This window comes from Calonectris borealis, chromosome 31 (genome assembly GCF_964195595.1).
Source record: "Calonectris borealis chromosome 31, bCalBor7.hap1.2, whole genome shotgun sequence".
Classification (NCBI taxonomy): domain Eukaryota; kingdom Metazoa; phylum Chordata; class Aves; order Procellariiformes; family Procellariidae; genus Calonectris; species Calonectris borealis.
In genome coordinates this window covers 826,712-852,920 of record NC_134342.1, presented here as the reverse complement: position 1 = coordinate 852,920, position 26,209 = coordinate 826,712, and the positions used below count along the sequence as shown (strand labels likewise).

The 26,209-nt window shown below is 69.4% G+C and overlaps 4 protein-coding genes across 5 annotated transcripts; 3 read left to right on the top strand and 1 right to left on the bottom strand.

Annotated features, from left to right (window-relative positions):
• Positions 1-388: 388 nt before the first annotated feature.
• Positions 389-7,560, bottom strand: S1PR2 (sphingosine-1-phosphate receptor 2). 2 transcript variants are annotated; one of them, XM_075134298.1, is made up of 2 exons: positions 7,491-7,560; positions 389-2,215 (listed from the first exon to the last, which is right to left on the bottom strand). In XM_075134298.1, the coding sequence occupies exons 1-2, from the start codon at positions 7,558-7,560 to the stop codon at positions 1,071-1,073; spliced, it is 1,215 nt and encodes a 404-aa protein (XP_074990399.1). In that variant the 3' UTR covers positions 389-1,070. The 2 variants fall into 2 exon arrangements, with proteins under 2 accessions (XP_074990399.1, XP_074990400.1); XM_075134299.1 differs by lacking the exon at positions 7,491-7,560 and adding an exon at positions 3,195-3,231.
• Positions 7,561-10,928: 3,368 nt separating this feature from the next.
• Positions 10,929-14,238, top strand: MRPL4 (mitochondrial ribosomal protein L4). The gene is made up of 9 exons (XM_075134310.1): positions 10,929-11,049; positions 11,157-11,205; positions 11,983-12,154; positions 12,260-12,311; positions 13,142-13,259; positions 13,351-13,457; positions 13,542-13,651; positions 13,757-13,827; positions 13,954-14,238. The coding sequence occupies exons 1-9, from the start codon at positions 10,966-10,968 to the stop codon at positions 14,097-14,099; spliced, it is 909 nt and encodes a 302-aa protein (XP_074990411.1). The 5' UTR covers positions 10,929-10,965; the 3' UTR covers positions 14,100-14,238.
• A 714-nt stretch (positions 14,239-14,952) lies between these two features.
• LOC142073963 (intercellular adhesion molecule 4-like) lies at positions 14,953-17,249 on the top strand. The gene is made up of 5 exons (XM_075134304.1): positions 14,953-15,449; positions 15,837-16,100; positions 16,194-16,478; positions 16,664-16,924; positions 17,062-17,249. Exons 1-5 carry the CDS (start codon positions 15,392-15,394, stop codon positions 17,196-17,198), a joined length of 1,005 nt encoding a protein of 334 aa, XP_074990405.1. The 5' UTR covers positions 14,953-15,391; the 3' UTR covers positions 17,199-17,249.
• A 4,369-nt stretch (positions 17,250-21,618) lies between these two features.
• ICAM1 (intercellular adhesion molecule 1) lies at positions 21,619-26,181 on the top strand. Its single transcript, XM_075134288.1, has 7 exons — positions 21,619-21,991; positions 22,953-23,225; positions 23,307-23,624; positions 23,712-23,978; positions 24,116-24,391; positions 24,488-24,730; positions 25,393-26,181. Exons 1-7 carry the CDS (start codon positions 21,940-21,942, stop codon positions 25,614-25,616), a joined length of 1,653 nt encoding a protein of 550 aa, XP_074990389.1. The 5' UTR covers positions 21,619-21,939; the 3' UTR covers positions 25,617-26,181.
• The last annotated feature ends 28 nt before the right edge of the window (positions 26,182-26,209 follow it).

Genomic DNA, 26,209 nt, shown 5'->3' with positions numbered 1-26,209 from the left:
GCGAGACAGAAGCGGAGAAGAGCCTCCCCGGCCCGATGCCGCGGCATCGCCCGCCAGACGGCGAAAGCCGGGGCGAGGGCAAAGATCCACGGCCCCCAACACCCCCCCAGGTGCTGGCACCCAGCACACCGGGCAAAGGACCCGAGCCCATTCCCGGAGCTCAGCCGGGCTCTCAAGGTTCCTGGTGGTAAAAGCCACCGAGCGTTGAACATCCCCATCCAGCCAAATTTGGGGTCCCCCCCATGTCCCCCCCCCCCTCAGCCCCATCCCCTCTGTCCCTCCATGAAGCCGCACCAGGGAGCTGGGGACGGGGGGCTCGGTGGTCCCCGTCCCAGGCCAGGAAAGATGCGGAGGCAGGCGGAGAAGCGGCGTTTTAATACAACCGTCGCCCCTGGGGGGGTCTCTGGGGATGGGGGGGGCTCCTGGGGGGGTCACAGGGATGGGGTGGGGCCCCGGCGGAGCCAGCCACGACGGGCCCCCCCCGCCTCTGCGTGCCAGCACGCAGCAGGACCACGGAGCAGGGCAGGAGGACGCGGGGGTCCCCGAATGTGTCACGTCCCCGCCCACGGCAAGCGCCCCAGGCCCGGTTTTCCTGGCAAAGCCCCCCGCCCCGGGCCGGAGCAGCGGTCGGAGCCACCCACGGTGCCGGGGAGCAGCCGGGGGCAGAGGATTTGCCACTGGCGCCAGGGGTGCCGCGGGGAGCCGGGCGCGGGGAGGGGCCCCAGGACCCGTCTGACAGGTCCCGCGGCGGCCCCGGGGCTCGGGCAGGGCGTGGGAAGAGCAACACGCGTGCCCGTGCCCGCACACACGCACACGCCGGCGCGCGCACCCGATCACGGCAATCCCAGCCGGAGCATCGGCATCACCGCCGGCAACCGGGGATGGCGGGAGGGATGCCCGGAGCGGGGGGATGCCCGGGATGAAGGTGCAGTTGTCCATCCGTACCTGGAAAAATGTCCACCCCGACCCCGCTCCTTTCGTACCACTGCCCTGGCCGTGGGGCAGCCGTGGGGCAGCCGTGGGGCGGCCGTGGGGCAGCCGTGGGGCGGCCGTGGGGCGGCCAGGACCCCCTAGACAGAGGTGGTACACTCGCGGGTGATAGGCGAGGTGGGTAATTCGTATTTTGGGGTGCAGCGGTCCAGCGAGCTGGAGGTGCGGAGCGGGAGCCCGCAACGGCCGGGGGGCTGGTCCCGGCGCCCGGCCCCGCAGCAGCACAGCACCCGCAGGAACTCCCGGCGCATGTCCTTGCTCCGCAGCGTGTAGATGATGGGGTTGGCGGCTGAGTTGAGCGTGGCGAAGGCAAAAAAATAGTTCGCCTTATAGAGGATCCGGCACGCCCGGACAGGGCAAGAGGCGTCCATGAGGAGGATGATGAAGGCCGGCAGCCAGCAAACGATGAAGGCTCCCAGGACGATGGTGACCGTTTTGAGCAAGGCCAGGGTCTGGGCGGTGGCGATCTCGGCGTGGCTGGAGCGCACGATGCAGTAGATGCGGCTGTAGAGCCCCACGATGGCGAGGAGGATGAGGGTGAAGATGGTGATGACGAAGAGGATGTAACGTTTGGAGTAGAGGGGGAGGACGGTGGAGCAATCCCGCAGGTCGCTCATGCAGTTCCAACCCATGATGGGGAGGCTGCCGATGGCGGCGGCGATCACCCAACAAGCCCCGATGAGCAGCACCATCCGACAGTTCTTGTCGCTGCTGTAGACCTTGACCTTGGTGATGGCCACGTGACGCTCGATGGCGATGGCCAACAAGCTAAAAACGGAGGCGGCCAACGTGGCGAAGGCCGTGCCTTCCCGTACGAACCACTGCACCGGCGTCAGGTTGAAGGTGGTGGCTCCGGAGAGCAAGATGTTGACCATGAAGGCCAAACCGGCTAAGAGATCGGAGAAAGCCAAGTTCCCGATGAAGATGTACATGGCCGAGTGAAATTTCTTGTTGCGGCAAACGGAGATGAGGACCAGAAGGTTCTCCAGCACGATGAAGCAGCACAACACGACGATGAGGATGGAGACCACCCAACGGGAGGTGGTGGGGGAGCTTTCCGAGCCTTCCTTGGTGTAGTTGTAGTGCTCCCGGATCTTCTCCGTGTTGAAGTATTCCTTGTAGATGCTCCCCATGGTTCCTCGCCGGCCGCGGCTTCGCTCGCCGCCCGTTCTGCCGACCTCAGCGCTGCCAGGACATGGTGCCGGCGATCCCGGGCTGCGGAGACCTGCGGGACAGGAGAGACGGAGTGGGAACGGTGTTGGGGTTGAGCCGGAGGGCGAGGGGGTGCACATCTGGGTGCACATCTGGTTCGGCGAGGAGACAGGCGCGAGATCCTGCGGCGCAGCATCCGCACCGGCACGGCAGAAATGACTCAAAAAGGAAATCCTGATGGCAGGCGATAAGAGATGCACCTTCGAGCTGTCCGGGGTGCAGAATGCGGCCGGCGGGACCATCCTGCCGCCGCCGCCGCGGGGACACGGGGGTGGCCGGAGGTGACACTCCAGGGTGAGCACAAACCATGGCGCAAAGAGGGGGGGACGGGGGGGAACCCCCCTGGGGATGGGGGGGGTTGCCCCGGGTGTCTTCCCCAAGGGGATGGAAAAGCCGCGGCCGGGGCGGGCAGGACACCCCCGCACCCACCCCGGTGAGGGATGGGGACCCGGTACTGACGCCCCTGGCTTGGGGGGGGATTAGGGGGGGGACGACCATGCACCCCAAAAGTAGGGACAATGGTACTGTCCCCTTTCCCCTGGCAGGGGAGGAATTTGGTATTGTCATCCCCCCCCTGGTTAGGGTGGGGGTCCCTGCATCTGCCCAGTTAGGGATGGGGCACCCAGTACCGTGTTTCCCCCCCCCCAGTTAGGGATGAGGCACCCAGTACCATGTGTCCCCCCCCAGTTAGGGACAAGGCACCCAGTACCATCCTGTCCCCCCCCAGTTAGGGATGAGGCACCCAGTACCGTGCCATTCCCCCGACCCCGGTTAGGGATGGGACACCCAGTACCGTGTTTCCCCCCCCCAGTTAGGGACGGGGCACCCAGTACCGTCGTGTGTGTCCCCCCCCAAAAAAAGTCAGGGACGGGACCCCCGGTTAGTGCCCCCCCCGATTCCCCCCGCCGCCCCCCCAGTCCCGGGACCCCCGGGTGGGTCCGGGGTGGGACCGAGGCCGGGGAGGGGGGGAGAGGGAGGGAGCCCCGCCGCACCTCCAGCCGCCGCCCGCTCCGTCCCGGTGCCGGTGCCGGCCCCGCCGAGCGCTGCCTCCCGCCGCCGCCCGGGCTCTTGCGCAGCCGCGCCCGGTGCCGGGGCACCGCCCCTCGCTCCCGCCGCCCCGGGACCCCCCCGGCCCCGGCCCCCGGTCCCCGCCGCGAGCACCGGCCCCGGGAGGAGCCGCCGGTGCCGGGAGGAGCCGCCGCCCCGAGCAGAGGCACGGCCGCCGCGGCGGAGCATCCGCCGCTTCCCCTTCCCCTTCCCCGCGCCCGCCCCGCCACCGGCCGCCCCCGGCCCCGGCTGCTGCGGCCGCCGGGCGGAGCCGGGGTCGGGGGGGGCGAGGGGCGGGGAAGGGGGGCGAGGGGACCCCGGGATCCTGCGCCGGGAGCCGCACCGGGATCCTGAACCGGGATCCTGCACTGGGATCCCGAGCCGGGATCTGCGCTGGGATCCACACTGGGATCCTGAACCGGGATCTGCACCAGGATCCTGAACTGGGATCCTGCGCTGGGATCCACACTGGGATCCTGAACTGGGATCTGCACCAGGATCCTGAACTGGGATCCTGGACCGGGATCCTGCACTGGGATCCACATCAGGATCCTGAAACAGAATCCTGAACCAGGAACTGCACTGGGATCCGCACTGGGATCCTGCACTGGGATCCACACCAGGATCTTAAACCGGGATCCTGCACTGGGATCCACACTGGGATCTTGAACCGGGATCCACACCAGGATCCTGTACCAGGATCTGCACCGGGATCCACACCAGGATCCTGAACCGGGATCTGCACTGGGATCCACACCGGGATCCTGCACCAGGATCCTGAACCGGGATCCACACTGGGATCCTGCACCAGGATCCTGAACCAGGATCCTGAACTGGGATCTGCACCGTGATCCTGAACCAGGAACTGCAACAGGATCCTGAACCAGGATCCTGCACTGGGATCTGCGCCGGGATCCACACTGGGATCCTGAACCGGGAACCACATCAGGATCCCGCATCGGGATCCTGCACCAGGATCCGCACCAGGATCCTGCACTGGGATCCTGCACCGGGACCCCGCACCAGGATCCTGAACCAGAATCCTCCACCGGGAACCCAGCCGCACTGGCATCCTGAACCGGGATCCTGAACTGGGATCCTGCACCGGAATCCTGCACCGGGAACTGCACCAGGATCTTGAACTGGGATCCACATCGGGATCCTGCACTGGAATCCTGCCCTGGGAACCCACAATGGGATCCTGCCCCACACTCTGCACTAGGGTCCTGGTCCAGGAACCCAGACTGAGATCCTGCGCTGGGATCCTGCCCCGGGAACGCACACTGGGATCCTGCACTGGGATCCTGCGCTGGGATCCTGCACTGGGATCCTGCCCTGGGCCCCTGCCCTGGGATCCTCCCCTGGGATCCCACAATGGGATCCTGCCCCACACTCTGCACTAGGGTCCTGGTCCAGGAACCCAGACTGAGATCCTGCGCTGGCATCCTGCCCCGGGAACGCACACTGGGATCCTGCGCTGGGATCCTGCGCTGGGATCCTGCCCTGGGAACGCACACTGGGATCCTGCGCTGGGATCCTGCGCTGGGACCCTGCGCTGGGACCCTGCCCTGGGATCCCACACTGGGACTCATACTGGGATCCTGCCCCAGGACCCTCCCCTGGGACCCCGCACCAGGATCCTCCCCCAGGACCCTGCACTTGGACCCCCCCAGCATCCCACAACCAGCCCCCCACACTGGGATCCTCCACCAGGAACCCCTCGGGACCCGACTATCCGGGGGGGGATCCCAGGCAGGATCAGGGTTGGGGGGGTCCCAGGCCCAGAGTATTCAGGGGGATCCCAGGCAGGATCAGGGTCTGGGGGGATCCCAGGCAGGATCAGGGTTGGGGGGGTCCCAGGCCCAGAGTATTCAGGGGGATCCCAGGCAGGATCAGGGTCTGGGGGGATCCCAGGCAGGATCAGGGTCTGGGGGGGCCCCAGGCCCAGAGTATCTGGGGGGATCCCAGGCAGGATCAGGGTTGGGGGGTCCCAGGCCCAGAGTATTCAGGGGGATCCGAGGCAGGATCAGGATCTGGGGGGATCCCAGGCAGGATCAGGGTTGGAGGGGTCCCAGGCCCAGAGTATTCAGGGGGATCCGAGGCAGGATCAGGATCTGGGGGGATCCCAGGCAGGATCAGGGTTGGGGGGGTCCCAGGCCCAGAGTATTCAGGGGGATCCGAGGCAGGATCAGGATCTGGGGGGATCCCAGGCAGAATCAGGGTTGGGGGGGTCCCAGGCCCAGAGTATCCCAGGGGATCCCAGGCAGGATCAGGATCTGGGGGGATCCCAGGCAGGATCAGGGTCTGGGGGGGCCCCAGGCCCAGAGTATTCAGGGGGGTCCCAGGCTGGATCCGTCCCCTCACCCACCAGGCCGGGGTGAACCTCTGTGGCGGGGCTGGATGAGGGGTGGGCTTTAGGGGGGGGGGTGGGCTGGGAGCCCCCCGGCCATGGGCGCAGGGGGAGGGGCCGCGGGGGCGCACACAGAGCCCCTTGTTCCCGAAATATCCCCCGCTCCGGCCCCGGGGCCACTCGGCCACCAGGGAGCAAATTGGATCAGGCCCCGGCAGCCGGTGCCCGGCTGGGCTTAGCGCCGGGTTTAAATAGCCGTGGAGGCGGCGGCCAGATGGTGCCGGGGCAGGATGCGGCCCCGCGGGGTGGGGGACGCGCCGTGGCCCCCCCACTCTGGCACGCACACGCGGGAACACGCGTGTGGGTGCTGAGGTACGGGGGAAAAGATGCGTGGCACGGTGCGGCGTGGCATGGCGTGACCTCCCGGCTGGTCAGCGCCGCCGAACCGCCCTGGCACGGCACCCCCGAGACCTCGGGGACCCCCCGAGCCGCGCGGTGCCAGCCCCGTCCCAGCCGAGGCGGCCGCTCGGCGCCGCGCCGGGCATGGAGTGTTTACCGAGCGGCGGCCGGTGGCCACCCGGCTGCCGGAGCCCCGGCAGCACCGAATGCTCCAAATTCCTCCGTAGCTGAGGGGGGTCCCGGCTCGGGGGGGGCGGGAGGTGCAGCAGGAGCCGGGGCGCAGCTGGCAGCACCCCAACAGCGAGGGGGCACCGCAGGGATGAACTGGGGTGGGCATCAGCGCGGGCACGGCTATGCCGCGGTGTGCGGACGAGGGCACCGGCACACCAGGACGCCCAAGTGGGTGCCAGCGAGGGCACACGGGTGCCGGCACCCCGTTACGCACCCGGGTGGGTGCCAGGGAGGGCACACGGGTGCCGGCACCCCGTTACGCACCCGGGTGGGTGCCAGCGAGGGCACACGGGTGCCGGCACCCCGTTACGCACCCGGGTGGGTGCCAGGGAGGGCACACGGGTGCCGGCACCCCGTTACACACCCAGGTTGGTGCCAGTGAGGGCACACGGGTGCTGGCACCCCGTTACACACCCGGGTGGGTGCCAGGGAGGGCACACGGGTGCCGGCACCCCGTTACGCACCCGGGTGGGTGCCAGCGAGGGCACACGGGTGCCGGCACCCCGTTACACACCCAGGTTGGTGCCAGTGAGGGCACACGGGTGCTGGCACCCCGTTACGCACCCGGGTGGGTGCCAGCGAGGGCACACGGGTGCCGGCGCCCCGTTACGCACCCGGGTGGTACCAGCGAGGGCACACGGGTGCACACCCAAGGGCACAGGCTCACGGGTACCCCAGGGCACCCAGGGCAGCGCCGGCGATGCCACCCACAGGTGCTCACCGCAGCCGTTAGGAGTTGCACAAGGAGGGGGGAACCCGGGGGGTGCCAACAGTGTGGCTCCCCCGGGGCCCCCGCCAGCTGCGGGCCAGATGTTGGCAAAGCCGAAACAGCTGGGCCGGATCTGGGCACCCACTTCCCGCCCCGGCGCAGCGGGGTGGCCTGGCCGCCGGCGAGCGGGGACAATGGCCGTCACCGTCACCGCGGTGGGACCGTCACCGAAGACCCCCCCCAACCATGGAGGGTCCGGCCCCCTGAGCCCCCCAAGGGTGTCATCCGTGGGGCACCCCACTTTATCACCACAGAGCACCCCGTGGGGCAGTCCCACTCGTCACCGTGGGGCGTGGACGAGGGTGTGGGCACGGCCACCCTTGGGGACCCACCCGGTGTCCCACCCACCCACCGCCCCGCGTGGGGTCCCTCTGTGGGTGCCCGCCCCCCCCTCCCCGCCGCCGGGGCTGGAATGGGCGTGTGGGGATGGAGAGGTGGGGGACACGCGTGGGTCCCACGCGTGGAATCGGAGGGGAGAAATCAGCGTCTTACCGGCTCTTTTCCCGGTCCCGGTGCCGGTACCGGCAGCGCAACGCTCCCGCCCGCCGACCGGTTGCAACATGTAGCGGGAAAGGGGGGGGGGAGCGGGGGCGGGAGGGGGGGGAGGGAAGGCGGGGCGGCCCCGGGCCATTCCCCCGCCCCCGTGGAGGGGCGAGGCCACTCGTGTCCCCCACCCCCACAACCCACCCGGATGCCTGGGTCCCTCGTGGAGGGGAGCGGGGGAAAGATGTCTGGTCCCCCTTGTGTTCAGGGGGGAGGGAGACCCCAAAAATGGGGCGGGGGGGAGCCAGGAGCCCCCCGTGCCCCCCGTGGGGGGGCACGGGAGGCTCCTGGGCCCCTCCCTGCCCCCGTGGAGGGGGTTCCTGACCCCACCCACCCCATTACCAGGGGGTGGCCCAGGGGGAAGTGGGTCGGTGGCTTTTTGTCACGGAGCCGTGTGACATCAGTTACGGGAAGGGGGGGGGTTTCCCCAGCCACCCCCCTCCTTCCCGCCCCCCCCCCCCAAAAAAAAGGGGGGGGGACACCCACCCAGGAAAGTGCCAGAGCCCCGGGGACGGGCGGGGGGTGTCCCACCAGTGCCGTGGGGTCCCACTGGTGCTGGTGCTTTCCTGCCCCCAGAAGCCAAAGCCTTGGGGATTAGGTGCAGGATTGGGCCCCAAATCCCAACCGGAGCACGATGCCGGATCCCTCATCCCATTTTTGGGGGCTGTCTGTGTGTGTGTCCCCCCCCCCCCGCTTCCCGATGCCGACGCTTCGGCAAAGGGATTTTCACGCCTGGAAACGCTTCCAGGACTTTCCACGGCTCGGCCGGGGGCCAGCGAGGAACCGGGGAGGAAAGATCCGGCAAAGTGGGGGGCAGAGGGGGTCTTGTGAAGGGATGACCCCCCCAGCAGCCCCCCCCCCCCAAATATTGAGTAATTCATGCCCCTGAGCAGCCCCTGGGTGCTGGGAGAGGGGTGGGGGGTCCCACCAGCACCCCCCCGACATCGAGGGGCCGCCGGCGAGGGGCCAGGGAAGGGATTTAATTAGAAACAGGCGGCGGGAACGGAATGGGGGGGGGGGAAGGGGATGGGCGGGCGGTGGGGGGCCCCCCCCCCAGCCTTCCCGCCCCCGGACCCCCGGGACGGCTGCGCACGGCTCGGTCCCCGTGACTTGGCCGGCGGAGCCCACCCGCCTCCGGGCCGGAGCCGGATCCGGGCTCGCCAAAAGGGATTGGGGGGGGTAAAGCATTCCCAGATGGTTAGGGGGGCCCCCCCCTTCCTCATTCCAGCCCCCCCTTCCTCATCCCGGCCCTCCCGCCACATCCCAGCTCCGCACCGTGGGCCCAGCGCCAAGCTCACCTCTGGTTACCGGAGCTCAGGATCCGACTGGGATAAGCACCCCGGCGGGACCCCCACATCTCGGTGGGGAACACGGGGGGACGCCCCCAGCCCGGCCCCCCCAGCCGGAGCACGGCGGGGGGCTGCTGGGTGACCCCGGTTCCGGCTCTGGCACGGTTACGGGTGTCGAGGTGGCCGGCCCGCCCGGTGGCCTCTGTGCCCGTGGTCCGGGGGAATGCCGCGATGCAGCTGGAGCGTGCCGGGAAGCGGCACCGGGAATGGGCACCAGGAATGGGCACTGGGAATGGGCACCAGGAAGGGGCAATGGTGCTGGGAATGGGCACTGGGAATGGGCACCGGGAATGGGCACTGGGAATGGGCACCGGGAAGGGGCAATGGTGCTGGGAATGCGCACCGGGAATGGGCACTGGGAAGGGGCAATGGTGCTGGGAAGGGGCACCGGGAAGTGGCACCGGGAATGGGCAATGGTGCTGGGAAGGGGCACTGGGAAGCAGCACTGGGAAGCGGCAGTGGGGCCGGGAAGGGGCACTGGGAAGTGGCACTGGAAATGAGCACCAGGAAGGGGCAATGGTGCTGGGAAGGGGCACCAGGAAAGGGCACTGGGAATGGGCACCGGGAAGTGGCAGTGGGGCCGGGAAGTGGCACTGGGAAGTGGCACCAGGAAGTGGCACCGGGAAGGGGCAATAGTGCCGGGAAGGGGCACTGGGAAGGGGCAATAGTGCCGGGAAGGGCACTGGGAAGGGGCACCGGGAAGGGGCAATAGTGCCGGGAAGGGCACTGGGAAGGGGCACCGGGAAGGGGCAATAGTGCCGGGAAGGGCACTGGGAAGGGGCACCGGGAAGGGGCAATAGTGCCGGGAAGGGCACTGGGAAGGGGCACCAGGAATCAGCACCAGGAAGTGGCAGTGGTGCTTGGAAGCGGCACCGGGAAGTGGCACTGGGAAGCAGCACCAGGAAGCAGCACCGGCAAGGGGCAGTGGTGCCAGGAAGCGGCGCTGGGAAGGGGCGCTGGTGCTGGGAACGGGCACTGGGAAGAGGCATCGGTGCCGGCACTCACCGCCGCTCTCTGGGGAGGGGTCGGTGGGTGCTGCCGGCCCCAGCCTGGTCACGTCCCCAGAGGACACCGCGGTGAGCGCGGCGGCACCGGCACGGCTCTGGGGGACAGAGAGGGGCTGGAGGGTGACGCCGGCCCCGGCTGGGGGTGCCCTGACACCCCAACACCAGCTCAGCCGTGGCCTGGCCCCGAGCCCCCCTCCACCGCGGCCGGGCACCCCACGGGGGCTCTGCCCCCTGGGACATCCCCACCATGGCGGGGCTGGTGATGGGGTGGGGGGCACTGGGGGGGGGTAATGGGGTGGGGGGTAATAATGGGGTGGGGGATGATGGGGTGGGGGGTACGGGGGTAGAGGGTAGTGGGTGGCGGGCATTGGGGTGGGGAGTAATGGGGTGGGAGGGGAACTGGGTGGGGGATATTGGGGTGGAGATAATGGGATGGGGGGCAATTGGGTGGGGGGTATTGGGGTGGGGTGATTGGGTGGGGTAATGGGGGGGCAACGGTGGGGGGCAACAGCGTGGGGGATATTGGGGTGGAGATAATGGGGTGGGGGGTAACCGGTGAGGGGCACTGGGGGTGACTGGGTGGGGTAATGGGGGGCAATTGGCTGGGGGGCACTGGGGTGGGGGGTAATGGGGTGGGGGAGATTGGGTGGGGTAATGGGGGGGCAATTGGGTGGGGGTTAATGGGGTGGGGGTGAACTGGGTAGGGGATATTGGAGTGGGGGGCAACAGGGTGGGGGATACTGGGATGGAAATAATGGGGTGGGGGGCACTGGGGGCGATTGGGTGGGGGGTACCGCGGTGGGGGCACTGGGTGGGCTGTACCGGGGGGATAACGGGGTGGGGGGCACCGGGACAGGCCCGGGCCCCGCTCCCTCTCCGCCCCCGCTTCCTCCCCGCTCTCCTCTCTCCTCCCTCCCCGTCCTCCCGCTCCCTTCCCCGCTCCCCTCTTCCTCCTCCCCTTCTCCGCCTCCTCCTTCTCCCCCCCGCCCGCTTCCGCTTCCGCCGGAACTCGCGCCGCGCTCTTTGAGGACGTCATCGCGGCGCGCCGGCCGGCCGCGCGCTCCCGCCATGATCCGTGCGGGGGGGCTCCGCGCTGCCGCCGCCGCCGTCAGGGCCTGGGCCTGGGCCCGGGGCCGGGCCGGGGCCGCGGGGGTGAGGGCCGGGACCGGGAGGGGGGCCCGGCGGGGGCCGGGGCCGCGTAGGGGGCGGAGGAAGGTCGGAGACCGCCGCCCCCCCCGCTCACGGTCGCCCTCCCGCAGGTCTCGTCGGCCCCCGCCGGGCCCCCCGGGGCCCCCGAGCCCCGCAGGGGTGAGTCCGCGGGGATGTCGGGGGGTCTGGGTGGGGGCAGCGGGGACGGGGGGTCGGTGGGGTCGGGGACGTCCTGGGGACACCATGGGCAGGGTGTCTGTGGGGTTGGGGCCATCCTGGGGACATCAGGGGCAGGGATGACAAGGGCAGGGCAGCGGGGACGTCCTGGGGACATCATGGGCAGGGGGTCTGTGGGGTTGGGGACATCCTGGGGACATCATGGGCAGGGGGTCTGTGGGGTTGGGGCCATCCTGGGGACATCATGGGCAGGGGGTCTGTGGGGTTGGGGACATCCTGGGGACATCAGGGACAGGGATGACAAGGGCAGGGCAGCGGGGACGTCCTGGGGACATCATGGGCAGGGGGTCCGTGGGGTCGGGGCCATCCTGGGGACATCAGGGACAGGGTTGACAAGGGCAGGGCAGGGGGGGACATCCTGGGGACACCATGGGCAGGGGGTCCATGGGGTTGGGGACATCCTGGGGACATCATGGGCAGGGGGTCTGTGGGGCTGGGGACGTCAGTGGGACATCAGGGACAGGGATGACAAGGGCAGGGCAGGGGGGGACATCATGGGCAGGGTGTCTGTGGGGTTGGGGACATCAGGGACTGGGTGTCCATGGCTGCAAGGCCACCCTGGGGGTGCGGGGACAACCTGGGGACAGATGTCCCCGGGCTTGGGGTGTCTGGGGCCCCCCATTTGTCCCCAGCTGGAGATTCCCCATGGCTCAGTGGAGCTACCACGGTCCCCGCTGTCCTTGTCCCCCCCTCCTTCAGAGAAGCTGCTGCTGTCACCGCTGCCACGGTCCCCCGTCCTGCGGGCCTGCAGCGTCCCCGTCCCCCCGCACCGCTCCCCCGTGCAGGCCTGGGTGGAATCGCTGCGGCACCACGATGACGAGCGCCGGGGCTTGACCGACCTCCACCCCGATGTCTTCGCCGTCAGGCCCAGGTGGGGCTTGTGGGGGGGCTGCCGGGGAGTTGGGGGACCCCTCGGGGACATGCTGGGGGTCCCTGGGTGGGGGGCCCCTCGCTGAGTGTCCCCCGTCTCCTGCAGGCTCGACATCCTGCACACGGTGGCGATGTGGCAGAAGAATTTCAAGAGGATCGTGAGTAGGGGGGGAGGGTTTTGGGGGGGGCAGAGGGGGGCTTGGAGAGGGCTGAAGGAGCGCTGGGGGAGGAGAGGGGAGCTTGGGAAGGGGTTTGGGGGGGGCAGAAGGGGGCTGGAGGGGCAGAAGGGGAGCTGGGGGGAGGACAGGGAGGCTTGGGGAGAGAGGTGGCTTGGGGAGGGGTTTTGGGGGGGCAGGGGGAGGTTTTGGGGGGGCAAGGAGGGGTTTCGGGGGGCAGAGGGGAGCTGGGGGGGCAGAAGGAGGGCTGGGGGGAGGAGAGGGAGGCTTGGGGGGGAGAGGGGGCTTGGGGAGGGGAAGGGGAGGTCTGGAGATGGAGGTTTTGGGGAAGCGAAGGTGGTCTGGGGAGGGGAAGGGGGGGGTCTAGGGGGAGAGAGGAGGTTGGGGGGGGCAAGGAAGGGCCTGGGGAGGGGAAAGGGGGGACAGGGAGGGGAAGGGGAGGTCTGGGGGGGGACAGGGAGGGGAAGGGGAGATCGAGGAGGGGGAGAGGAGGTTGGGGGGGGTGAGGGAGGGCCTGGGGAGGGGAAAGGGGGGACAGGGAGGGGAAGGGGAGGTCTGGGGATGGAGAGAGAGGTTTTAGGGAGGAAAAGGAGATCTGAGGAGGGGAAGGGGAGGTCTGGGGGGGGGAGGGAAGGTCTGGGGAGGGGAAGGGGGGGACCTGGGAGGCAGAGTCTTGGGGGGGCACAGGGCCTGTCGCCTTGCCACAGAGGAGGCGGCTGGGACCAGGACCCCTGAGTCCCCTCCCTGCGTGGGGAGGGGGGCGGGGGGGGGGGGACATGAGGGCCCTGTCCCCATGTGTCCCCCCCCCGCAGAGCTACGCCAAGGTGAAGACGCGGGCGGAGGTGCGGGGGGGCGGCAGGAAGCCATGGCGGCAGAAAGGATCAGGCAGGGCCCGGCACGGCAGCATCCGCTCGCCCCTGTGGCGCGGGGGTGAGTGGCTACGGGTCCGGGGGACCCCCAGATGGTGGGGGGGGGGCTGCGGCCAGGTTTGGGGGGGTCACTGAGCCGGGACCCCTCGCAGGGGGCATCGCCCACGGGCCGCGGGGTCCCACCAGCTACTTCTACATGCTGCCCATGAAGGTGCGGGTGCTGGGGCTGAAGGTGGCACTGACGGTGAAGCTGATGCAGGTATGAGGTCCTCGATGTTTTGGGGGGGCTCCCAGGGGGTTTAGGGACCCCCTTCATCCTCGATGTCCCCCCCTTTCCTCACAGGATGACCTCCACATCGTCGACAGCCTGGAGATACCCACCGCCGACCCCCAGTATCTACTGGACCTGGCGCGGTACCGGCACTGGGGCCGCTCCGTCCTCATCGTCGATGTGTGAGTGCGGGCAGCGCGGGTGCAGGGGGAGCCCCAGGGACGGGCAGCGCCTGGGTGGGGGTCCGGGTGTCCCCCCCCCACCTCATTTCACCCACTTTCCTCCAGCAACGAGATACCGGAGAACATCGGAACCGCGGCAGCCGGCCTGAAAACCATCAACCTCATCCCGGCGTTAGGTGAGAGCTCCGCGGTGACGCCACGGAGCCCCCCCCAAACCCAACGGGGGCCCCCCAAACTTGACGAGGACCCCCAAAACCTGACAGGGACCCCCCCTAAACCCCCCCTTCCTCCTGCCTCCACAGGTCTCAACGTGCACAGCATGCTGAAGCACGAGACGCTGGTGCTGACGCTGGACACCGTCGCCTTCCTGGAGAAGAAGCTGCTGTGGCACGACACCCGTTACTCGGCGCTCTACCCCTTCTCCATGCCCTACAGCGACTTCCCCTAGACCCCCCCGCAGGCAGGGTGAGACCCCCCCCGGGCAGGATCCAGCCCCCCCAAAAGACAGGATCTGGCCCCCATCCCTTCGGACACGGTTTTTTGGGGAGGGCCGTGCTGCCGTGGCCATTAAAGCGAGGTTTCTCCCGGTTGTTGCTTTTCTTTGTGCTGGGGGGGGGGGGGTTTGCTCCCACCTCGTTTTGCGGCCCCCCCATATTAGCAGTGCCTCTGCAGCCCCCCCGTATTAGCAGTCCCTTTGCGGCCCCCCCCATTTGCAGTCCCTTTGCAGCCCCCCCGTATTAGCAGTCCCTTTGCGGCCCCCCCCATTTGCAGTCCCTTTGCGGCCCCCCCATATTAGCAGTCCCTTTGCAGCCCCCCCGTATTAGCAGTCCCTTTGCGGCCCCCCCCATTTGCAGTCCCTTTGCGGCCCCCCCGTATTAGCAGTCCCTTTGCAGCCCCCCATATTTGCAGCCCCCCCCATGTTTACAATCCCTTCGCAGCCCCCCATGTTTGCAGCCCCCCATATTTACAGTCCCTTTGCAGCCCCTCGTATTTGCAGCCCCCCCCATGTTTACAGTCCCTTTGTGGCCCCCCCGTATTAGCAGTCCCTTTGCAGCCCCCCCATATTTACAGTCCCTTTGCAGCCCCCCCGTATTTACAGCCCCTTTGCAGCCCCCCCCATGTTTACAGCCCCTTTGTGGCCCCCCCTATATTTGCAGTCCCTTTGTGGCCCCCCCATATTTGCAGCCCCTCTGCGGCCCCCCTATATTAGCAGTCGCTCTGTAGCCCCCCCTATATTAGCAGGCCCCTTTCAGCCCCCCCGTATTAGCAGCCCTTTTGCGGTCCCCCCATATTTGCAGTCCCTTTGCAGCCCCCCCCCATATTTGCCGGACCGTGGGGTGCCGCGTGGCTTCGGTGTCTGTGGGTGGCCGGGATTTTCGGGGCCACCAAGGCAGAGGGGTTCGTGCCCCCCCGACAGCAAGCCTGGCCCCCCCCCGCCATCCTCCTGCCAAGGGGCAGAGCTGCAGCCCCCCCACCCCAACGTGCCGGGGTCCGGCCGCCCTTGCCGGAGCCGGCGAGTGTTTCGGTGGGGGCTTCTCTCACCGGGACGGCGGTTGGGATTTCTGGGTGTCACCGGTGAGGCAGGAGGGGGGTGGGCCTGGCTGTTTCCCCCCCCCCCGGCCCCCCAGGGCTGCGGCTCGGGAAGGCGGGGGCCGTTGCAGAGGAAAGGGAGGAAATGTGGTAAGAAGCGACGCTTCCCTCCCTGCCTGCCGGCAGCGCCGCGCTCACCGGTGCTGGACGATGGATCCCTGCCGGAGCTGGGGGGTGTTGGCCTTGCTCTGCCTCTTCGTGCCGGGGGGTAAGTTGGGGGGCAGGGGGGGGACGTGTTTCCCCCACCCCCCGCCATTGCCAGGCTTGGCCGGGACGCTGGGACCCCGCCGGCGTTGCGGTTGGGTGCCGGTGTGGGGGGGTCCCTGCCGGTGAGGCGGTGGAAGAAGCTGAGGGTGGTTTAGGGGGGTCCCAGCACCGGCCCCCCACCACAGGGCTGGTTTGGGGGTACGGTGGGGCCGGGCACGGCACCGCAGCCGCCGGCGGGGGGGGTGCTGGCGTGGAAGCGGCCGGTTTTTTTAGCCACATCCTGGGCAGGACTTGGCTGACGGGCGCCGGATCTTGGCGGGGTGGGGGGGGTCGCACCCAGTGCCGGGACCCCAAGCGGGTCCTGCCGTAACTGGGTGCCCTCTCCCAGGGCACCCCGTTCCGTGCCAGGTGTCCATCTCCCCCGAGGAGCCGACGGTGGAGTTCGGCGCCTCCCTCCTCCTCAATTGCACCAGCTCTTGCCGTAACCACAGCCGGTTGAACTGGGAGGTCCCCATCACCAAGATGGTGACGCGGGGACCCGCCTGGGTGTCCCTCAGCATCCCCAGCGTCACCGACTGGACCTTGAAGCTCCAGTGCTTCGGCGTTTTCGGGGAGCAGCGGCATATCGCCACCACCACCCTCCGTGCTTACCGTAAGGACTGCGGCATCGGGGGGGGTGGGTGGCACTGGGGGTCCCAGCACCCTCCCAGTCACCTCCACCCCCCCACCTTGTCCTTCCCCGCAGGGTTCTCGCCCCCCCAAATTTACCTGGAGGGTGACACGGTGGCGGGCAAAGAGACGCGTGTCACCTGCAACGCGTCGGCTCAAGTGTCCCCCGCCGATCCCCCAAATCTCATCCTGACGCTGCGGGGTGGGGGGCTCCCCCCCAGCACCCACCGAGGTCCCTCCGTGGGGTTGGGTTTCACGGCGCAGCCGGAGCAGCACGGCCAGGAGGTGACGTGCGAGGCCGCGTTACGGCTCGGGCACCGTACGGTCAACGCCAGCGCCACGGTGACGCTGTGGGTTTGGGGTGAGTTTGGGGATGGGGGGGGGGGGGGGGGGTGGGCGGAAAATTCCCTCGCGGCTAGAAATGCCGGAGCCGCGCCGGCGCGGTGCGAGGCCAGGGTGGTCTCTGGCATCGGGGTGGGGAGGAGAGGGGGCACCCAGCTGGGTTCTGGGTGCCGCTTCCCTGCCACCCCCCCCCTTCTCATCCAGCTGCCCCCCACAACGTCCGGGTGTGGGCACCGCGCACCGTCTTCACCGCCGGTGCCAACCTCACGGTGACGTGCCGGGCAGAGGGGAACCCCCCGCCGCAGCTCCGCTGGGAGCTGCCCACCAACGCCAGCCTGGAGCTGTGGGATGGCGGCACCACCGTCATCATCCCGGCCGCCCAACGGGCGCACGGCGGCACCTACCGTTGCCTGGCCGAGAACCGCTACGGCGCCGGCGCTGCCAGCGTCGACATCCTCTTCCAAGGTGAGGGGTGCCCGCGGTGCCAAGGACCGGGTACCATGGCAAAGATTTGGCACGGAACAATGGAGAAGGGGATGGAGACGGCATCTCCCGGCGATGCCCGTCCCGGTGCCCGCCTCAACCGCGTCCTCTCCCCGCAGGATCCTCCCGCAGCCCCCTGATCCCTGTGGCCGTCACCTTGGCCGCGCTCACCGTCCTGGCCATCCTCGCCGGCTCCTGGTGGCTTTACCACGCCCGAGGCTGGAAGCCGATGCCGGATGGATCCCAGCCCGGTTAATCCCGCCTGGCCAGGCTGTAGGTGGGAGCAAAGAGCAATTTTCCTCCCTGATTCCGTGTATTTTTCCCACCTTTTCCCGGTTTGCCGGCACGGGCGCAGGTGGGAGGGTGGGAAGGGAGGGCGAGGCACCGGCTCCCCCATCAATCCCGGCTCCTGGCACCGCCTTGGCTCCGGGACGGGAAAATCCTGGGGCAGGTCTGGACGTGGTGGGAGCGGGGCCGTTTCCTGGCACTCACGTGGCTGAGCGTTAACGAGCTGCCCTCGTTAGCGAGAGGGCAGAGGGGCGCGGGGGGGGGCGGGATGAGGCTGCGCCGGGGCTGCCGCTGGGATCCTGCCAGCCCCCGCCGTGGTGGCTGTCCCGGGGGACTGCAGCCTGCGGCAAGCGTGCAAGGGGGCCGAGAGCCCGCAGCGAGCGTGCAATGGGGCTTAGAGCCCGCAGCGAGCGTGCCATGCGGCTTAGAGCCTGCAGGAGGCGTGCAATGGGCTGGGAGCCCGCAGCAAGCATGCAATGGAGCCTAGAGCCCGCAGCGAGCGTGCCATGCGGCTTAGAGCCCGCAGCGAGCGTGCAATGGGGCTTGGAGCCCACAGCGAGTGTGCCATGCAGCTTAGAGCCTGCAGCGAGTGTGCAATGAAGCCTAGAGCCTGCAGCAAGCATGCCGTGCAGCTTAGAGCCCGCAGCGAGCGTGCAATGGGGCTTAGAGCCCGCAGCGAGCGTGCAATGGGGCTGGGAGCCCGCAGCGAGCGTGCAATGAAGCCTAGAGCCTGCAGGAGGCGTGCAATGGGGCTGGGAGCCTGCAGCGAGCGTGCAACGGGGCTGGGAGCCCGCAGCAAGCATGTAGTGGGGCTTGGAGCCTGCAGCGAGGCCACAGGAGGCGTGCCATGCGGCTTAGAGCCTGCAGGAGGCGTGCAAGGGGGCTTGGAGCCTGCAACAAACATGCAATGGGGCTTGGAGCCTGTAGCTAAGCGTGCAACAGGGCATGGGGCCTGCAGCAAGCATGCAATGGTGCTTAGGGCCCACAGCAAGTGTGCAATGGGGCTTGGAGCCCGCAGCATTTGTGCAATGAAGCCTAGAGCCCGCAGCAAGCATGCCATGCGGCTTAGAGCCTGCAGGAGGCGTGCAAGGGGGCTTGGAGTCTGCAGCAAGCATGCAACAGGGCATGGGGCCCGCAGCAAGCATGCAATGGAGCTTAGGACCCACAGCAAGTGTGCAATGGGGCTTGGAGCCTGCAGCGAGCGTGCAATGAGGAGTCAAGCTCACAGCGAGCATGCAAGGGAGCTTAGGGCCTGCAGCGAGCATGCAATGGGGCTTGAAGCGAGCAGCCCAGGGGCCGGGCTGCTGGGCACCGGAGCAGGGGCAGAGCAGGATCTGTCCCCTGGCGCGGGGAAGCGGGGCCGGGAGGAAACGCCGGGGCTTGGCGCAATGTGGCCGGGAGCCGAGGGCGCGCGTGGCCCCGCCACGTGCCGGCAGGGTGGGGGGACGCCGGGGACGCCCCCGGCCGGGCCCCGCGGCAGCCGGATGCCGGAGGAAACGGTTTGAGTGCCCGGTCCCGGCGGGAGCCGCTGCGGCGGCGAGGGGGGGAGGCTGGCACGTGGCCCCGTCCTGCACCGGGGGCCGTATCCTGCACCAGGGACAGCGGCCCCCTGGCTCGGCACTGGGGGCTGGGGCAGGACTGTCCCCCCTCCGCGTGGCCGGTGCCACCGCCGGTGGCATCAGCACCATGGCCCCCACGTCCCTGCCAATCTGTCCCCTGTGTCCCTGTCCCCCACCTCCCTCCCCACCCATCCCCTGTCCCCCATGTCCCTCCCCGTCCGCCTCCTGGCCCCCACGTCCCTGCCACCCCCATGTCCCCAGTGTCCCTGTCCCCAGTGTCCCTGTCCCCAGTGTCCCTACAATCCATCCCTGTGTCCCCCGTGTCCCTGCCAATCCATCTCCTGTCCCCCCTGTCCCTGCCAATTCACCCCAATCTCCCCCATGTCCCCGTCCCCCATGTCCCTACCAATCCACCTCTGTGTCCCCCATGTCCCTGCCCGTCCGTCCCCGTGTCCTCATCCCCCGCGTCCCTGCCAATTCACCCCCATGTCCCTGTCCCCCGTGTCCCTGCCAATCTGTCCCTGTGTCCCCCATGTCCCTGTCCCCCGTGTCCCTGCCAATCCACCTCTATGTCCCCCATGTCCCTGTCCCCCATGTCCCTGTCCCCCAGGCCCCTGCCAATCCACCTCTATGTCCCCCATGTCCCTGTCCCCCATGTCCCCTGTGTCCCTGTCCCCCATGTCCCTGTCCCCCAGGCCCCTGCCAATCCGCCTCCGAGTCCCCCATGTCCCTGTCCCCCATGTCCCTGTCCCCCAGGCCCCTGCCAATCCGCCTCCGAGTCCCCCATGTCCCTGTCCCCCATGCTCTGTGTCCCTGTCCCCCATGTCCCTGTCCCCCATGTCCCCCATGTCCCCCATGTCCCTGTCCCCCCGTCCCCCATGTCCCTGTCCCCCATGTCCCTGTCCCCCATGCTCTGTGTCCCTGTCCCCCATGTCCCTGTCCCCCCGTCCCCCATGTCCCTGTCCCCCATGTCCCTGTCCCCCATGTCCCTGCCCATCTGTCCCCGTGTCCCCATCCCCCGTGTCCCTGCCAATTCACCCCCATGTCCCTGTCCCCCAGGTCCCCCCCCATCCATCCCCATGTCCCTCATGTCCCTGACCCCCCCGTCCTCCCAGCCCCCCCCCCCCCGCTGAGCCAGCACGGGGGCAGGAAACGCCCTTTGCCCACCCCGGTGACCGCCGCGGCCTCCAAACCCCGGCGAGTGCCGGGGCCGGGGAAGGTCACCGGCGAGATAAGGGGCTCCTGCCGGGAGCCGGACCAAGGCCAAAGGGCGGTGGGGGCTGCCCGGCGTTCCCGGCGCTGCCGGCACAGCGGTTCCTAAACCAGCCCAGGGACGGGGACAAGCCACCCGGTGATGGTGGCGGCACGGCCATTGGGCTGGGGACAAGGCTGGGGGAGCCGTCACCGGCCGCGGTGGGGACGTGGACGCCGGGTCGCGGAGTTTCGGTGGCGGCTCTTGGGGAGGAACCTCGCCGCCCCGGCACGGTTCCCATCAGGGCGCGTGGGTTCACCGCCGGCTGCAGAAGTGAAACCCGGTGGCCGTGAGAAGCTGGACTTTCCTCCCCGCCGGGAGCCGGGGTGGCGGCGACGTGCCGGCGGCAAGAGGGAGGGTGCCGGGGTTCGGTGTCACAACCAGAGCCTCCAGCACCCTCCGGATCCTTTGTCCGGCTGTGTCAGGAAAAGAAAACACCGGGAAGCCAGGGGCCCACGCCGTGCCAAGGGGTTGGGGTGGAGGGTTGCCAAGCCAAACCGCCGGCATCCCGGCTCTGCCTCCCGGTTGGCGGAAACCGAGGGGCCGTGCTGGCGTCCCCGGGGTTTGCCCGCAGCCCCGTGGTTCCCATCGGCCAAAAAAATTCCCTCACGTCAAAAAAAAACCTGAATAGAAAAGAGGAAGCCGGGCATTTCGGCGCGCTCGGCTTGCCCTCCCCGGGTGTTCGGGATGAGGTCACCCGGCTGACGCCGCGGCACCCAGCGGTGCCTTAACCCACCCACGGCCGGGTGACAGCCGCATCATGTGCTGGGGACAGTGGGAAATCGCGGTTTGGGTGCATAATGCTGAGCCCCCCCCCCGGTTTGGGGGTGCAGGATGGGACCCCCCCCCTCGCTCACCTTGTCTCTCAGCCGGCGGCACCCAGCTTTGACGCCGTGGCACCGGGGCTTGGCCGTGGGGACCCTTGCGGCACCGTGGGCTGGAGCGAGAACCGTGGGGCCGAGCGGCTGCGGCGGGGGGGGGGGAAGAACTGCCCTGGGATGGGGCAGGGGGGCAGGAGAGCAATGGGGGGGCAGGAGAGCAATGGGGGGGCAGAAGAATTGCCCCATCTTGGGGCAAGGGGGCAGAGAAGTGCCCCATAATGGGTCAGGGGGGCAGGAGGGTAAGGGGGGGGCAGGAAGGCAATGGGGGGGCAGAAGAATTGCCCCATCCCGGGGCAGGGGGGCAGAGAACTGCCCCGGGCTGGGGTCGGAGCCCCTCCGGGCAACCCCCCCCCCCAGCCCCTGGGGTCGCCGCTCGCTGCCCCCGGGGGGGGGAAACCCACGGCCGAAGTCCCCGCCGCCCCGGAATTCCCCGGGGAGCGGGAGGGGCCGGGCCGGGCTGGCGCCGAGCTCATAAAGCACCGCCCGGGGCGGGACCGACCGACGGACGGACGGAGGGTGCGGTGCACAGACCCGTCCCGGTGCTCCCGGGGAGCCTGAACCGAGGGGTCCCGGGGAGCCCGACCGGATCCATCCCAGGGAGCCTGAACCAACCGATCCCGGTGCTCCCAGAGACCCTGAACGGACCCTTTCCTGGTGCCCCCGGAGAGCCCGACCGGATCCATCCCGGAGACCCTGATCGGATCCACCCGGTGCCCCCGGAGAGCCCGACCGGATCCATCCCGGGGAGCCTGAACCAACCGATCCCAGTGCTCCCGGAGACCCAGAACCGACCCTTCCCGGTGCTCCCGGAGAGCCCGACTGGACCCATCCCGGGGAACCTGAACCGACCCTTCCCGGAGACCCTGATCGGATCCATCCCGGTGCTCCCGGGGAGCCTGAACTGACCGATCCCGGAGAGCCCGACCGGAGCCATCCCGGTGTTCCCAACCCATCCCAGTGCTCCCAGAGGACTGAGCCCACCCGGTACCGGTGCCCACCCCGGCACCCCACCGCGCCATGCACCCCACGGTGCTGCTGCTGGCCCTGTGCACCCTGGGTGTCATCACAGGTGAGGGGACACCGGGGGACACCGGGCTGGGGGTGGCACCGAGCGAGGGTGGCGGGCACCCAGGGACCCCCCCCCCCAGCACAGAGGGGCAAGGCCGGCGCGAGCACCCGGCTGCGAGCGTGTCACCGCGAGCGACGTCGCGGCATCGGTGTGAGCGCTCGTGTCAACGGCGCCTTGTCACCATGTGTCACGGCGGGGGAGGGACGCGTGTGCCACCGCCGTGTCGGCATCGGGCCCTGGTGAGGCAGCCGGGATGGGGGGTCCCGGATCCATCCCAGCCCCGAAGCCATCGCCTCTGCGCCGTATCCCACGGGAGAAGGTGGGAAGCGAGTGGGAGGCGCAGCCACCCGGGTCCTGTTTGTTCTTGCGAAATCCTTGGATCGTAGCAGGAATTTTTTCATCTCTTCCTGCTGGCCTCTATTCCGGGAAAGGGCAGGACTTTTCCCCCTGCCGAAGGGAGTGAAACCGCTCCCGGGGAATCCCCCACCCGAGGGTGCTGGTGCTGATTCACCCGGGGGGGGGCTTCCTTCGCAGCCCGGTGGGCTCGGCGACGGATACTTTGCCGGGAAAACACCGGCACGTGGGGCCGGAGGGGACCGCGGGGATGCACAGGCACCGGCTGGGGACAGCTGTGACCGTCCCCGAGGGGCGGACGTGGGTCTCGGCGTCCCCCCCGCCCGCTGTCACCGCGTTTCTGGCTGAAGGCTTCCAGCTGGATGGGGGGGACAGATCCTGCCCGCCGGCAGAGCCGGCCACTTCCCGCAGCCGAAGGAGAAGCTCGACGGCTCTGCGGCTTCTCCCTGCCTGCCGCAGCTGGCCGGCTTCCCCCGCCGCGCCGGGATGGGGACGAGCCCAGGGGTCCCCGCGACCTTCCCCCACTGTGCTGGGGATGGGGACGAGCCCGGGGGTCCCCTCAACCGCTGAACCCCCCCCCCCCCAAACCCCTGCGTTCTCCCGGCAGCGCGGTTGGGAACCTCCTTCGAGTTGTCGATCGAGCCGGCGGTGCCGGTGGTGGAACACGGCGGATCGGTGCGGTTGAAGTTGAAGACGACGTGCCGGGATCCCAAAGCATCCGGCAACGTGGAGACGTCGATTCGGAAGCAGTTGGTGACGGCGGGGCCGGGGGAGACGGTGGTGGAGCTGCTCAACGTCACCGCCTGGAACTCCAGCGTCCTCTGCTTCTACAGCTGCGGCCAGGAGAGGAAGAAGGTGACCACCAAACTCATCGTCTACCGTAAGGCACCGCGGGAAGAGGGGGTCCCTGCCCGTCCCGGCACACCGACATCATCGCCATGACGCTGCGTCTCTCCCCCAGGTGTGCCGGAGCCGGCGGTGCTGGAGCCGGTGCCGCAGCTGGCGGTGGGTGAGAGCCACGAGCTGGCGTGCCGCGTGGCCGGCGTCGCGCCGATTCGGAACCTGACGGTGATCCTGCGGCGGGGCGAGGAGATGCTGCACGCCGAAACCTTCGAGCAGCACGGCCAGGACGAGCCGGCGGCGGTGCGGGTGACCCACCGGTTGACGGCACGGCACCGCGACGATGGGCAGAGCATCACCTGCCAGGCGCTGCTTGACCTGGCACCCTACGGCCCACGGTTCAACACCACCTCCGACCCGCAGGCGTTGACCGTCTACGGTAAGCCGGCACCGGCGTCTTACCGGCGTTTGCTCCGTTGCGGTTGCGGCAACCGGCTCATCCCCAGGTGTTTCTCTCCGGCGACAGAATTCCCAGAGGATCCTGAGCTGGAGCCTCACATCTACCTGGAGATCGGCGAGACGGTGAACGCCAGCTGCGCCGTCGGTCGCGTCTTCCCGGCGGCGCGGTTCGAGCTGGCCCTCGCCAACCAGACCCTGCCGCTCTCCATCAGCCGGGACGGGCACCGGGCCACCGCCGAGGTGTCCCACAGCCGGCCGGGGGACTTCGCGCTGGTTTGCACCGTAACGGTGGGACCCATGGAGCGGCGGAAAGAGGCGACCGTCCACGTTTACCGTGAGTAACAGCGGCGGCGGCAGCGCCGGCAAAGACCCGCCGGCGGCACGGCGCTGGCACGCTGCACCGGGAAGCGGGGAGCGGTTTCATGCCGCGGCGTCACCAAACCAGCCCGGCGTTGTCTCCGTCACCCGCAGGTTTCCCCTCGCCGTGGCTGAACGTCAGCACCGCCAGCCCGGCAGCCGGCACGGCGGTGACAGGGCTCTGCGCTTTGCCGCCCGGCCACTCCGCTGAGCTCCGGTTGTGGATCCGCGCCGGCCGCCGCGTCCTGGCGGGGTGGGGAGCGTCCCCGCTGCGCTTCGCCATGACGGCGCGCGAGGAAGACGATGGGATGGAGCTGAGCTGTGGTGCTGAGCTACCCGGCAGCGGCAAAGCCCCGAAGAGGAGCGCGCCTATCCGGCTCACCGTCACCGGTAAGAGCCCCGCGGCCGGGCTCCATCCCGGGATGCCGAAGGGGAAAATTCAGGATGGGAATTAATTTGTTGTTCCTATCCCGGCTCTTCCCGCAGCCGGACCCCGGATGGACGATGAGAGCTGCCCCCCCAGCCAGAACTGGACGGAGGGGCAGGATGAGACCCTGCGGTGCTGGGCACGGGGCAACCCCCCGCCCCGCCTGGAGTGCGCCAAGGACGGCGAGCCCTTCCCCGCCGGGGTGCCGCGCCCCGTCACCCGCGCCCACGCCGGCACCTACCGCTGCCGGGCCACCAACCCGCTGGGTACAACCGTCCGGAGCGTCACCGTGTGGGTGCAATGTGAGTGGGGACGGGGGTCTCGGGGGTCCTGGGGGTCTCGGGGGTCCTGGGGGTCTTGGGGGTCCTGGGGGTCTTGGAGGTCTTGGGGTCCCAGGGGTATTGGGGGTCCCAGGGGTCCCAGAAGTCCTGGGGGTCTTGGGGGTCCTGGTGGTCCCAGGAGTCCTGGGGGTCTCAGAGGTATTGGGGGTCTTGGGGGTCCCAGGGGTCCCAGGGGTCCTGGTGGTCTTGGGGGTCCTGGGGGTCTCAGAGGTATTTGGAATCCTGGGGGTCCCGGGGGTCCTGGTGGTCTTGGGGGTGCCAGGGGTCCCAGGGATCTCAGAGGTATTGGGGATCCTGGGGGTCCCAGGGGTCCCAGGGGTCCTGGTGGTCTTGGGGGTCCTGAGGGCCCTGGTGGTCCCAGGGATCTCAGAGGTCTTGGGGGTCCTGGTGGTCCCAGGGGTCCCAGAGGTCCCGGTGGTCTTGGGGGTCCTGGGGGTCCTGGAGGGTCCTGGGGGTCTGAGGGGTCCTGGGGGTCCCAGAGGTCCGGGTGGGCTTGGGGGTCCTGGGGGTCCTGGGGGGTCCTGGGGGTCCCAGAGATCCTGGGGGTCTCAGGGGCTTCTGGGGGTCCCAGGGGGCCGGTGGGGGCCCGGTACCGCTGACCACCCACCCCCGCTCTCCGGCAGACCATGACCCCGACCTGGTGCTCCCGGTGCTGGTGGCGGTGGCCGTGGTGGCCGCGCTGCTGGCCGCCGGGGTGGGCTACGGCATTTACTACCGCAAGAAGAAAATCCGGCGGTACCGGCTGCGGGAGCGGCAGAGGCGGCTGGAGCTGGAGGCGCGGCGGTCGCCGGGGTGCTCGGAGGAAACGGCCGCTCTCAACGGTTCGGCGCAGGAGGCTCAACCGTAGCCGGGCAGAGGCGGTGGAGGGGCCGGCAGCCCCCCTGCCCATCCCGCTCCCCTGCCCACGGGCAAGGGCCGAGCGCCGCGGCCGCCGGCTCCCTCCTACCGATGTGACGGTGACATCGGCGAGCGGGCGGGAGCCGCGGTGGGACGGTGGACGCTACGGTGAGACAGAGCCGGCGGCGGCCGCTGTTGCCGCAGGGAGGTGACAGCTCCCAGACAGGGACGTGCCGGGCCGGCACGCGGTTGAGGTGTTGGGGAGGGCGCGGTGAGGCGCCAACCTTCCCCCCCCCAACATGGAGCTGCTCCTTTTCTCGCCTCGGGAGCCGCGAAGCCGGTTTCGGGGTGACCGTGGGCTCCTCCCGCTCCCCGTGGTGACGCCGGGGGGTCTTGGCGCGCCGGGGGCGGGGAGTTGAATCCCAGGATTTCGGTGCTGGGGGCGGTGTTGGCATCGATGCCGGCAGGAGGATGAGGAGCCGGAGTGGAGGAAGACGCAGCCGCCGGCGGGGCTGGCAGACGCTGTCGCGCCGTGGCGCACCAATAAAGGCTGGCGGCAGCAGCGCCGCGACCCGCTGGGGTTTTTGGTTGGGGACGGGGATA